General features: G+C 36.3%; 1 protein-coding gene across 5 annotated transcripts in view; it reads left to right on the forward strand.

Annotated features, from left to right (window-relative positions):
- Nucleotides 1–14,099, forward strand: part of CNTNAP2 (contactin associated protein 2) — a 1,168,055-nt gene that overhangs the window by 346,024 nt on the left and 807,932 nt on the right. For all 5 annotated transcript variants that reach the window (XM_083826978.1, XM_083826979.1, XM_083826989.1 and 2 more), the window contains exon 2: nucleotides 10,597–10,707. In XM_083826978.1, the coding sequence (XP_083683104.1) occupies nucleotides 10,597–10,707 (111 nt within the window). The remainder of the gene's footprint in view (nucleotides 1–10,596; nucleotides 10,708–14,099) is intronic.

Below are 14,099 nucleotides of genomic sequence, written 5' to 3' on the forward strand. Positions count from 1 at the left end.
AAAGATATTTGAGAAGGAACTTTATTGGCTGTAACATCCTCCATAACATTCAGGTATTTACAGTAATGAAAAAGTGAGGAAGAATATTTAGGTGTCAGAAGGTTAAAAACTCAGAAGAGGCATCTGAGGATTGGATAATTTGCAAAAAAAAAAAAAAATTATGAATTTAACTTTGCTTGGGTTTGAGACTTTATTATTCCTTATGAACTAAGGACAGTTTAATGAAATCCCAAGTGTACAACCAGACTGATTTGCTTCTGAATATTCCACATACAGTTGACCTGATTTTGTAAAATAAATAAATAAATGAACAAATAGGATGGAAGATTTCACCTTGTAACTCTTCCAGGTGCATACTATGCAAAACAGTTTATAAATTTATTATTCATAAAGGATGAAATAGCAGGATGGTATGAACAATTGCCAAATTCTAAATGTGTGTGGACTATGCTTTCCTATGATTCTTGATCAATATTAGGATAGTTCTGCAGACTCTACAACAAAAACAGAAATCTGGGTTAGTTTTCAGTGTACATTCAAATGGTAGGAAAATCTCCCTGTCTCCAGAGTGGGCTTTTTTCTTTCCACGTTTTTCTAACTAAAAACAAACAAACGAAACAAAAAGAAAAACAAGACAAAACAAAAAACCTTACTGAGCTGCATTTCAGAAACAATAAAATAATGTATTTAATAATTTTTAAATAATTCAAAATTAAATGCTTATAAGTAATAAAGACATTCATTTAATTTTAAGGACCTCCATTCTTTCCAAATATAAAATCCTACAGAAAATATATATTTCTTTTATATTCTTTATTGAATTTTTTTTTGAAAAATTTCTGAAAAATTAAAGAGTACAAAATTTGGGCACACAATTTTTCTATTTTTCTTTTGTGAAATGTTGAAATGTATGTTAAATCTGAATTTCAAGAGTCTGCTTTGTACTCCTCTGTATGTGTAAAGATTCCAAATTAGTTATTTTAGATATTCAGATATTTTACAATTTAAATATTGTACTCTGTCAGTTTAAATTGTAGGTCACAGTAATTAATAACATTTCCTTTAAATCTTTTCTCAATTTCAGAGGTTAGTTAGAAGTATGGAGAGTATAGATTGCTGTGGAGCATGTTGTATGCCATTTGGTAAGGAAGTGCAGCCGGAAATGTCTGGTTGTAGTCACACTGTACCTGTATGCTATGGTTATGATACTACTATTTTGAATATTTCCCACATGCAGTTACACATATTTGTTTAATAAATCCTCAAAACAAGAAAGCTTTCTGATTTATTAGTAACCTGGCCCTTGAATTGAACGGGGTTCTACTTTATAGGAGACAAAATATGTAGCCATACCATGACCTTTGAGATTAATAAGGCTTTGTCTACTCTTAAATTAGTCAGTAGGTGTCGGAAAAAAAGTTCAGTTAAAAAGATACTTTGGAAACACATTTATTGTTTGTGTCTCTGGGCATCTGAATACCTTTTTAGAAATGTGACCCTGGTGGCTCATCAGTGTTGCCTGAAGAGTAATTCCAAAAGCTGAGATGGAACAAAGAAACAGGCCTGACTTCCTGTTCTCTGCTGTGAACAAAGTACACTCCACAGTAAACATTACCTGGGACTTGTTCCCTTTCTTACAGAGATCCACAGAAAGGCATGGGGAGGAGAGGGGAATACTCTTGTTATTTCTTGAAGTAAGCCTCAGAATAAGTAGCCTTGAGCAGTAAAGATTGTGTTGTGTGGAGACCACTAAATTCATATAGTTTATGGCTTCACCGCAGAGGAGGGAAAATAGCTACTATATTTTCTTCCTCTTCAGCAGCAGCCACCCTTTTGAGTAATGTGTTATCTCTATTGATGGTATGCAGCTTGAAGTCGAATGTGAAACATCCCAGGCAATCCATATTAGCTACTCTAATCATTTAGATTACAGCTGAACTCCAGAGATACTTACAGAAAAGATCCAGTTATACTTGGACTCATTTGCTCATGAAACTGAGTGTAAACGTGGCTCCCTAGAAGTCTGTCAAGACTGTCCTGTGAAATTTCATTCATGTGCAGAATCTGAAGTTTTCTGCAATACAGAAAACACAGTATACTCACAAGAGCACAGTGAGAAAATAATACACAGAGTCCAAGAGAAAGAAAGCAAGAAGGCAAATGAGACTTATGTAAGACTCAAATTGACTTTCTGACATGCAATTGGGAATGGTAGCTGGTAAGGGAACTTGTGTAGTGTATTACCCTGTTTGCACATGCAGCTCTGTTGCGCCTTAAGGTATTTTAAAAAATACAAATTTTAAAAATTGTTTATATGTTTTGTTACACTGCCATGTAAGCATGATTTAGAAGGAGTCCAACTTGGTGAGACAGAAGGGAGCTTCCCTTCTGCAGTGAAGCTTCCACTCTACCAATCCTCATCCCTATTTGGTCAGTAAAGTGGCCCAAGCAAATTGCTGGGCAGTAAAGTTAGCTTTTTATCTTTAAAATAATCATGTAAAAATATAATCCATTTTATAGTGTATTTTAGTAGATGAAAAGTTTGACATGAGCCAGCAGTGCATGCTTGCAGCCCAGAAGGCCAACTGGGCTTTTGATGCAGTTTTGAATGGGCTGCATCAAAAGAGGAGCAGCCAGCAGGTCGAGGGAGGTGATTGTCCCCTTCTGCTCTGCCCTTGTGAGGCCCCACTTGGAGTGCTGTGTCCAGGTGTGGGGCCCCCAGCACAAGAAGGATGTGGAGCTGTTAGAGTGAGTCCAGAGAAGGGCCATGAAGATGATAAGAGGGCTGGAGCACTTCTCCTATGAAGAAAGGCTGAGAGAGCTGGGGCTGTGCAGCCTAGAAAAGAGAAGGCATGAGGATGATCTCATTGCAGCTTCTCAGTACTTAAAGAGGGCTTATAAAAAAGATGGAGAATTTGCTCAGGGAGACAATGACAGGACAAGGGGGAATGATTTTAAACTAAAAGAGGGGAGATTTAGATTAGAGGTTTGGAGGAAATTCTTTACTCAGAGGGTTGTGAGGCACTGGAACAGGTTGCCCAAAGAGGTTGCGGATGCACCGTCTCTGGAGGTGTTTAAGAGCTGGTTGGATAACGTCCTGGGCAACCTGTTCTAGTGGGTGATATCCCTGCCCTTGATCTTTAAGGGCTCTTCCCACAGTTAAAAATAAATAAATAAATAAATAAATAAATAAAAGTAACAAGCAAAAGATAAAAGGTTATTTAACTACCCCAAATGTACCAAAGGCTACATCTAGCAAGTACACCTGACAGGCATATATTTCCTTTCCCCTTTAAAATACGGTCTTCTTTGATAAGGTCTTCACTGATTTCTTGTTGACTTCAGAACATGGAACATGAGGTGTACCCTGCATACTGGTATTGTCACTATCATCAGTTTTCATTGTTTCATTATTGGTCCTTCCAAGGACTAGGAAAAGGGCTTCTCCATCACTCTTCACATCCCACATTGTGGTTTAGGTAGAGCTTTACCATTACTGAGCAACAGGCTGTGACACTTGGTTGAGGTTGCTTTTCTTGTTGCCAATGAAGTTAAACCAATGAAAGGTTGTCCTCAATAACAGCAGTTTATACAACTGATTTTGTTAAAGGGGTTACCATTGACCAAGAGCTGCTTTATAACATCTCCTACTTTCAAGTCATCATCATTTCAGAAGTTCATTTGAAACAGTGCATAAAATGTTCTAGCAGCTTATGCTTATTTATTCCTATCTTTGGAGGAACACAGTCTTGTGAATTAAACATCGTGGATTCTAATATTCATTTCAGATGATAAATCTGCCTATACAATATGGAAAGTAAGGCTGTCTCAGCATACTAATACACTGCAATCCAAAACAGCTGCATTAATGTTCCTGTTGGTTGTCATTGAAGATATGCCAATTCCCCTATGTATTTATCCACTTTTCAGAGTGCCTTAGCAATCTCATGACTGCTTTTCACAAGTGCTTGGTGGCCTCTTCTTTTTCCTGAGCACACTGTTGAGAGATCACTCTACATATTCAAACAGGGGGAGAGAAATGTGTTTAGACTAACTAGCATTAACACACAGTACAGATTAAACTCAGATGATCTGATTATATCCCTTGGTCCCCAACATTTACATTAGGATTCATAAACAAGAGTCTTTTGCATTACAAGTAAGGATTAAAAGTTCTCTTAAAGTGTTTTTTTTTTTGTTTTTGTTTTTGTTTTCCCCCTCCCTTGCATTGGCAGGGATTTCTGTGTAATTAATGAGTTAGATGTAATGGTAATAGTTAAGACTTTTGGTTTTGTGTTGTAAATGTTCTGTTTGTACAGTGAACATGTTGTATAGAAGAGAAATGGTTAAGACTGTTTTTGGTCAGAGAGCTGTGGCTTTGTGTATTTCTTGGATCAGACATTTTTTAACACTGCTTCAAATTGACTCATCTATTTCACATTCAGCTAGCTATGTGGCTATTTTGGACTCAGCACAATATTGCCATTGTGTTCATTTACTTTTTTTTTTCATCTAAATTGATCAGCTGTTTAATTCTTCACTTTTGGAACACCCATATGGTGCTTTTTTTTTTCTTGTTTCTCTCTCTCTTTTTTTTCTTTTTTTCTTTTTTTTTAGGGAAGTCATTATGGGCATCATGTTTATGCCTTAAAGCTAGTATCCTGCAGGAACATAACATTATAATTTGATATGAAATTGTGACTGAAGATTTTGAAGAAGGAAGGGTGAATTTGTGGATTTTGTTTTTTTAAAGGCCTGTTACATAATGCGCTGTGAACCACAATGATAGGAAAGCCTTTGTTCTTCAGAAGCATTCTTAATATGTTGCCATACATTATTTCTGATGGGTGCTATTTATGAATAGCCAAATGTTTTTCTCTTTTGGAAAATCTATGTGCATCTTAGTTATTCTTACTTTGCTGACAGGATCTTTGCAAGAGCCTCTGAGATCCTCAGATGCCACTTCAAACTATTAATAAAAAATACCTGTGATAAGAAATGAGAACAGTATTACACCTACAAGCACTTACAAACATATAGTTGTTCTTATGGATTCTAATCCACTGCTAAATATAAATGTCAAGAAGATACAGATAAACTTCAGGTTCTTTTTCATTTTTTTGAGCAGACCACTTTGATAAGATATATCAGTGATTTTACAGGTGACCTGTTTATTGATCTGGATGCTAAGCATTTGAACAGACTTCCGTGAAGTGAAGCATTGAGTTTTTTTACTCTGCTTTGCCCACCAAAATCATTGAAGTCACTGGTATTGTAACAGCCTCTAAAGTTGATAAATCAAGGGCTTGTGCATATATCATTTTCTTTGTGCTACCAAGTAGCTCATGAACTAAGTGGGAATGAAAACAATTACAGACAAAATAGAAGTCAGCCCTTTTATAAACTACCCAGCATGATGGCTAGACTATCCTAGATTTTGTTGAGCGTGAACTTCAGAACACATGAGAGATTGCACTTGGTAGGCCTAAAGATCCATTTGTCCTACTATTGTGTTTCGAAGAGTGGATGCTTAGGGAAGAATGTAAGAACAGGGCGAGTGCATAGTCATCCTCCAGTGGTGTTTCCCTGGTGTCTCCCCTGGTCTTTTGGCATTCATGAATATGAAGATAGTGGCTTGCAAAGGTTTTTGCATTTGTATTTGATTTTGACTTTATATAACTTTTCTTCCATTGATCTATCCAATTATTTGAATCTCGAGGAAACTTGTTTGTGATGGAAATGTACTACAATTTCTCTCTCAATAGGAAAGTCAGAGTAGCAAACATCATGGTAGCTGTGTCACAGCTATTGGTTCTTTCTATCTGAACAGAAAGGAGTAGAGTGGAAGTGTGGTTTTGCTTCAGAAAGTTAACATTTAAATGGGTCTAAGTTAGCTTGAATGTAAATACATCACTGAGATAAATGTTATGGAGGAGAGTTTGTTTCTTTGCTGCTATGATGCTGGCAGGAGAGTATGTTCTGTAATTGATTAACAGGGCACAGTACATTGACTTATATGGGAAAGCTATTATATCTCAGTAGCAGGAAGGTATATATGATTCTCGTTTTAGTAAGTAAAAAATTGGAATCCTTGGGAAATAACTACAACTGCTGGAAGAACCAAAGTTTCCCAAAGGTATTTTTTCCCTCTTAAATCTGTAGCATAACAGCATTTCATGTTGTGAAAGAGGTTTAAAAGTGCAATATATTTAGTGGAACTTACATACAAAGCTAGAAATATTAGCTTGTGTAAGCAGTCTTTTTACTTGTTCTGCTGGACCTAGAGCTATGAGTTATTGAAGAGATTTAATATCTTTTTTTTTAATATCTTTTTTAACATGTCTATGCATTTTAAATATAATGCTTCTGTATAATTCACACCCATGTATGGTGAATTTCCTACATTTTCAAACATAAAAGTGTACTTGGGGTGGGGGGTGGAGGGTTGGGGGAATGTTTATGTTTTTTTTTAAACACAGAATCATAGAATCATAGAATATCCCAAGTTGGAAGGGACCCATGAGGATCATTGAGTCCAACTCCTGGGTCCCCAACGGACCACCCAAAAAATCAGACCATATGTCTGAGCATTGTCCAAATGCTTCTTGAACTCTGTCAGGCTCAGTGCCATGACCACTTCCTGGGGAGCCTGTCCCAGTGCCCAACTACCATCTCGGTGCAGAACCTTTTCCTAACACCCAGCCTGACCCTCTTCTGTCCCAGCTCCATGCCATTCCCTTGGGTCCTGTCACTGTCCCCAGAGAGCAGAGATCAGCGCCTGCCCTCCACTTCCTGCATGAAGAAGCTGAAGGCCTCGAAGAGGCCACGAGGCCTCCCCTCAGCCTCCTCTTCTCCAGAGTGAACAAAGCATTTGATTTCAGCCACTCCTCATATGTCTTCACCTCCAGAACCTACACCATCTTTGTAGCCCTCCTTTGAACACTCAAAAAGCTTTATGTCTTTCTTATACTGCAGCACCAAAAACTGCACACAGTACTCAAGGTGAGGCCACACCGACGCAGAGCAGAGTTGGACAATCACTTCTCTTGGCCAGCTAGCAATGCCATGCCTGATGCACCGCAGAATATGGTCGGCCCTCCTGGCCACCAAGGGACACTGCTGGCTCATGTTCAGCTTGCTGTTGATCGAAACCCACAGATCTCTCTCTGTGGGGCTGCTCTCCAGCATCTCTCCAACAACTCTGTTTTTATCCCCTATCATTGGCTATTCCAACCAAACTAAGAAAGCAGACATCCACAATCAATATTTCTAAAGTGCATATGCACCAAATGAAACACAGTCATGACTGTCTGTAAAAATCATGACAACATTGACAACTGACAAATACAGTAATACTGTTGTATTTGTTTATTTAATTTTTACTATATCAAGCTTGTCTGTTTTATTATTTTGAGTCCAAGAGGATGGATTCATGAATCAAAGAAAGAAGGCAGGCTGTACAGGGGTACAAATGATGATTTAGAAGCTAGTACTATTTCCAGAAAGTATACATATTTATTTTTGTGTAGCTTCATCAACAGTAGCAACAATCACTACCAAAATAAAAGGTGGAGATTTTCTCAATAGTTTCTGGGATCAGTAAAAGAACAACAGTTCTGTTGAGGTTCTGCTGTTTGGAGAGGTGTTTTTTCACCTGTCCTGTTTCTGAACATGTCTAAAATTCAGTTTTATTTTTGGTGCAGAAATTAAGACTTTGGTCATACTTTATCCCTTGTTTGAATGTTGATTTTTATTTTTTTTTTGAGGGGTTTAGGATCGACCTTGGGTTTCACAAATATTTTTAAAATATCATGACCAATATCCCCCTACTATAGTCAGTAATCTATCAAATTGCATGAGTACTTAAATTTTTTTTTTTTTTTTTAGCTACAACTTTCTATTCCTAATATTCTTCTGGAAAGCTGGAAATTTCCTCCCTACCCCAACCCCTCAATATGAAATTGCAGGGGGGGAAATCATATAAACCTATGAATTTTATTTTAAAAAAATACTAATAATCCTCTCAAATTTAAATGTCGTGTAATGGATTTTATGAGTATGTAAGAATGCAGGATCAGATGCTATATGAGCTTTTGTAGTTTTGTACTTCCACTCCTCTGGCGTTGCTATTGTGCATTTGATAAAGTCCTGTGCTTCTTTCTTGGAATTCCATAAGGTAGTCTGACTACTAAGGAGCCCTTCCTACATCATAATTAAGACTGTGTGAAAAAATGATATTTTTACTCTGTGTGTATGCATTATGTATATGCATATATGTGCGTCTATGTGTATTTGTGTTATGTATATACATATAGGAGTTTATTGGGGTTTATTTTCTTTGTTTGTAAGTCCCATTCTTCAGTGTAAGTAGCTGTATAATTTCATTTTTCTTTATAACAGAATTTCAAAATAGTTGGTGAGGAAATATGGGGGGAGGGGAGGGGCGGAACGACAGGAAAGTGAAAATGAAACATATTCAGCTGTAGCTCTCAGTATTAACGAAAAGATATTTTTCCTTAATAGTATGTAAGATAAGCACAGAAAAATGCTATAAAGATATTTTTCTGTGTATTTTTAAATATTTCTTACTATATGTCCTTCTGTTTTTAAATGTTTACTTAGACAACAGAATTAACAAAGAATGCCTTCAAATCCTTAGCTAGGTAACACTAATAATGAAGTGTCAGAGAGAGCAACTTTCTAGCAATCTTTAAGCTGAAAACCTATTTTTATGGATAATAAAAATGCATTATAGATAAAGAAACACGTTATAAAGATTTGTTTTTTGAGTAACTCTTACTGTGATCATGAGGTTTACAACAAAATTTCTAATAACTACTTCAATCTGCTGCTCATTTCTGTTCTTACGCTGTAATATACTACTTTGAAATAATAGCAGCAGGATCTTAACATACAGAAACTTTTTCCATGTCTTCCCTTGCTGCTACGGAGGTCATGTGTGTGCCCACTAGTTGGGGACACACATGCTTGGGTTGCATGATGTTACCACAAGGCACCGTGGCCTCTCCAGCTGCAGATCTGAGTGAAAATATGCTGTGTGGCTGGAGCCAAAGCAGGGGGAGGAAAGGGAAGTGGAATCAATAATTCTGTCTTGTGGTATAAACAATTATACTTAAAACCATTTTTCTTCCCTTGTCAGAATTCCATCATTTAATAGCATGGTAGTGAATTTTAAAGTCTTCAGAACAGTCCTTTAATTCAGTGCAAAGCAATTGAACTTTACTCTTGCCTATACCTTTATGCTGGTATGAATTTTGCTTTCTTCCATAAAAAAACTTGTAGACATTTATGGAAAAAAAAAAATAAATAAAATCGTATTTATTTTGTTAAATGTCAGAGTACTGATTCATGAACTGATGTTTTGTATTTCTGTGCTTCAGTTTCTATTGCTGTGTAAGTAATTTTATTTTTCATTATATGAAACTCAAAATTTTACGAGAGCTGCATTACAAGTGACTTGATTCACTCACAATCACCCTTTTTTCACTTATAAGTTCCTCTTTTGAGAAAAACGTTAATTCTGTCTCCACATGTGATCCAGTCTGCCAGATCATAGTTTTCTAATTTTACCAAAATCCGGTGTGGCTGAGTATTGATTATGCTGCCTACCAGGAATGCTCTACGGCTTTCTAGATACATACTTAAGTTGAGGGTGTTTCCATTTATAGCAAAGCTTATGTTGCAGTGTGTGTGTTTAAAAAGGTTAATCATGTTGATTGGTGGAACTTATGTTTTTTGCTTATGTGGTAGGTTGTACCTGAAATGTAAATGAATAATTTAACCTATGTATTTCACACATCTGTTGAAGTAACTGAGGAAAGACTAGAATAAAAAGCAGTACATTAACTGATCTAAACATTTGGAAAATCAAAAGCCAGTTCTCTCCATTCTAATTCACATAATTTCATACAACAACAGGAGATTTGTATTAAACTTTTTTTCTTTATTAGAAAGTCGAAGATTCTGATTTTGGTTTTCCTCCATCTTAGATGCTAATTCTAAATTGATCTTCTTTTTACTAAGTAAAATATAAGTGAAGTGCTCAAATGGATTATGGAGATTATACTAAGAAAAAAATATTGTTTCTCTAACTATTTTTCTGAGTAAATCTGTAATATGTGGTAATTCATAAGCATTTATTCATGTGCCCTAATTTATTTTCTTTATTAAAATATCAGGTTATCAGCATCTCTATTATGGAACTGAGAGTTTATATCTTATCTACTTCTTACAAAGCTTTCATGATAATAATTTTCTTTATCACTGTTTACATATCATCAAAAACTTTCCAGATATATCAGGGCAGGCTTTTTTGTTTGTTTGTATTATCCTAAAGGGGAGTGGTCACTCATGGTTAAGCATCAACATTGCTCAGCTGTCCTAACTTTGTTGAAGTCTTTATTTTCTCTTTGTGTTTTATTTTTACTGAAATGTTGGGATGTATCCACATGCATTCTGCATGTACACAAGTGAGAAGACTGTGTTATTACCCAAAATAAAAATAAAGGGTGCGTTCCCCCTTAATGTGTATGAATAATTAATGGCATAAAGTTAATCTGTCTTCTTGTGTTTCAGAAAAGTGTGATGAAGCTCTGGTCTCAGCGTTACCCCACTCCTCCTTCAGCAGTTCATCATTTATGACAAGCAGCTACGTGCCAGGTTATGCGAAGTTAAACAAAAGAGGAGGTAAGGGGCACTATCTACCTTATGTTCACATATTTTGAGAAAAAGCAGTGGGTGATATTTTCAATACGAAAATGCTTTTTATGTAGAATATTAGTGCTAATGTTTGTTTCAACAAAATTTTAGCTGACTCTTTTTTGTAAACAGAATGAATTTCTTTTTCATTGTATGTGACAGTAATTGCACACTATTGCACCACAGGGAGAAACACATTGCTGATAATTTATCAGCGTGTGCCAAAGTCCTAATGTTGATGGGAGTCACACGGTACGGTTGAATAACTGACTTCGGCTAAAAGGGCATACCTGTGTTCGTAGGGTAAATGAACATTTGCAAGGTCATGGATGTTGGAGCAAAAATTAAGCCTTGATTTGCTTTGTTGATTTGACCTGTTTTCCACGTTGGCAATGTGGAAAAAATCAGCTTTTTGTAGCATTACTACTAGGAGCTTTACCCTTTCCATGTATTTCTGTAACACAATGAGGTGTTCAGAAGTAATAAAGCCACCTCAAATATGGTAGCTGGAAGAACAGATGTATAAGTATGATGCTCATCCTGATCTAATTATATCCCTTGATCTAAGCAAATTTATTTATATCTAAGGTCTGAATGCAAGTCTTTACCTTCACCCACAGGAATTTTCATAGCTTTCCTTGATATTTCTAGATATCTGTGTATATGCCATATTTATATAGAACTCTAGATTATTTTCACAGGAATGACACTTTTAAACATGAAAGTTAGATTAACAGAAAAATAGTATTCTGAATATTATTTTTTTTCCTAAATAACATCAATCTAAAAGTCCTAAATTCTAAAATTTCAGATTCTTGGGGAATTAGCTTGTGAATCGATACCAAAATTTTATCTTCCCCCCCAAATGCATGTCAGGGGTATAATGAATTGACTTTGTGAACTTAGAACTAAGAAATCCTTTCACTCTAGGGAGGAAGAAGAGAGACCAAGTGGTTATAGTGCCTCAGTCTTCTAAATCATGATGGTCTAAAATAACAGCAAAACACCAGCCCTGTTAAAGGTTGGTTTGTTTGCACTACTGCTTTAGTCTTCCTGCTCCTGCAAGAATTTTGTTGCCTAGGTACTATATTCTGTCTTCTCAAAACCAACCAAACAAAGCAGAAACCATTAAAACAAAATAGTCTTGTTCTTTGGGTGTACATAAAATCTGAAATACTTCCAACTGGTGGAACACCCTAGAAGTTAAAGGCATAATATGTTCCATTCAGATTATAGTCTAAGATGCCCATGTTTCTACTACCAATTTTTTGTACTATGGTTTGTGCAGTTTCTGAGGAAAAAAAAAACAAAAACAAAAACGTACGGGCAAAGCTACAAATTTACTGTTAGCCTAATTGAAATCTTTATCAAAGAATAATTATTGGTCTAGATTTAATTACAGAAAAAGAAAGAAAATAAAAAGATACTCCAATAGTAAAACAGATTATATGTGCACACTTCCTTTTCCTTGTCTGTCCTTTTCCCTGATGTTACACTGCCCTTAACCAATTGTCATTATCCCAGGCTCTTCACTGGGAACAGGACAGCGGTGTCAATGACAATATTGTTATGGTAGGATCTGCTTGAGGTTACTAGTATGTATTTTCCAGCACACACATTGATTTTCAGGGAACAGGGAAAGGGGAACTGCGCCATCATGGTGGCCAAGCCATGGGTGATTCTGGGGCAGGCAATGCCCTGTCTGCTGCTGCACCATTCCCCGTCCCTAACCAGGGTAGGCAATGCCAGTGGCACCAGCAAGTACTGCTGACTATATGGAGAACATTGAAAGGGAGGGGATAAACCAAGTCTGAACTGAGACATAAAGCTCACCAGTGGAGCAGAGCAATGGATAGAGCTGGGTATACATCTACGGCATGGCTCATGGGGGTGAGGTTTTAAAAGCAGGGACTGAAATGGGGCAGTGGGAGTGGGTCCTCAGAGGGACTTGGAAAGTCAGTTGTAGCCTATTGTTGCCTTCAGAACCCTGACATTGGTCTTTGTTTATTTGTCTGCAATTCCATATGTCTATATGTGTGTGTTTTGCCTGTGTAGGATTCCTATTCTTTGATTATTTTATTTTTTTTTCCTTGGTCTTTGTTCTCCAACTCTGGTCTTACCCAGCTCCCAGAGTTGCTTTCGTTTACCAGTAACTGACCTGGTGAGTTGCTTAGAGCCCAGCTCCCTCTGGTATCACCCTCTGACTGTACTTTCAATTCCGCTGTTATCCCATGATTGTAGGCCTCTACACTACATTTGTATTCTACAGTAAGTTTGTTCTGTGAGAACTATCTACTTTAGGTACAGGAATATATAAGAATTGTTATGCCAATAGTCATTAACCTATGCAATCATAAATCTAAGTTAAAGGTAAAACAGAGTTGATTGTGTTACCTGGTTGTTAGGGAATTGCTATTACAACTAAATGACCTAAACAGAAGCCAAAGACAAGCTTAGGGAAAATATGACTGACAAGCTCCAGTCGTGCACCTTTGCAAAGTTAATGCAAAGCCTGTGGCCTGTCAGTAGTATTGGCAATTTCTTTGGGTTTAGGCCTGCAGAGGAGTAGATGAAATTGTTTATTGTTTCAGAAATGTAAAAGACTTCTGAATGAGAATAGGTGTAATTTCATGCTGGTCTGAGAAGAGAGCAGTTCAGTTTGGGGGTTTTGGTAAATTTTGTTATGTACTTTTTAGTAAATCTCAATCTTTCTGTTGCAATATATCTGAACATAAGTTTTGATGGTTGTTTGGTCTTTAATTTTTGTTTTCAACTGTTTATTGTCCAGATGAAAGAAGCTAAGGAACAGTTTAATCCTAAAACAGTGCTTATCATTTAGGTTTAATCTCTCTCTGTATCTGATCACAGTTATATTAAGTTCCATGCTATTACCTGTTTGAAAACAGAAAAAAAAGTTGGTCATTAGAATAACTTTAAAAACATAAAATTTCATATCACCCTGCTAGGCAAGATTGTCATACTTGTTTTGCATGACTATTTCTCCTTTTAGTTTACTAGACTTTTCTTCTGTCACAAGTGAAAGGCAAATCAGGCATTTGAAATATATTTTTTTCTTTTAATTAATTTACTCTCCCCTTTCTTACGCTTATGATCCCTTCAGTGCAGTTTCTTGTAATGATATTTTTTTAGAAATATGGGTCTATGGTGGTATCATTAATCAAATGTTTACTTAATTTCCTTTACTGAAAGGTCACTTGAAATTTAGTTTTCTTGCATCTCTTTGTTTAAATAGTAATGTCATGAGACTGTTGTCATCCATTTCTTAATACCTGTGAAGTCTAGCATACATACTTTTCGAAACTGAAGCTTCTATATGAACATCACCCAGTTTTACTTTCCTTATTCTGGTACCAGTACAA

This window comes from Anser anser (assembly GCF_964211835.1).
Source record: "Anser anser genome assembly, chromosome: 2".
Classification (NCBI taxonomy): Eukaryota; Metazoa; Chordata; class Aves; order Anseriformes; family Anatidae; genus Anser; species Anser anser.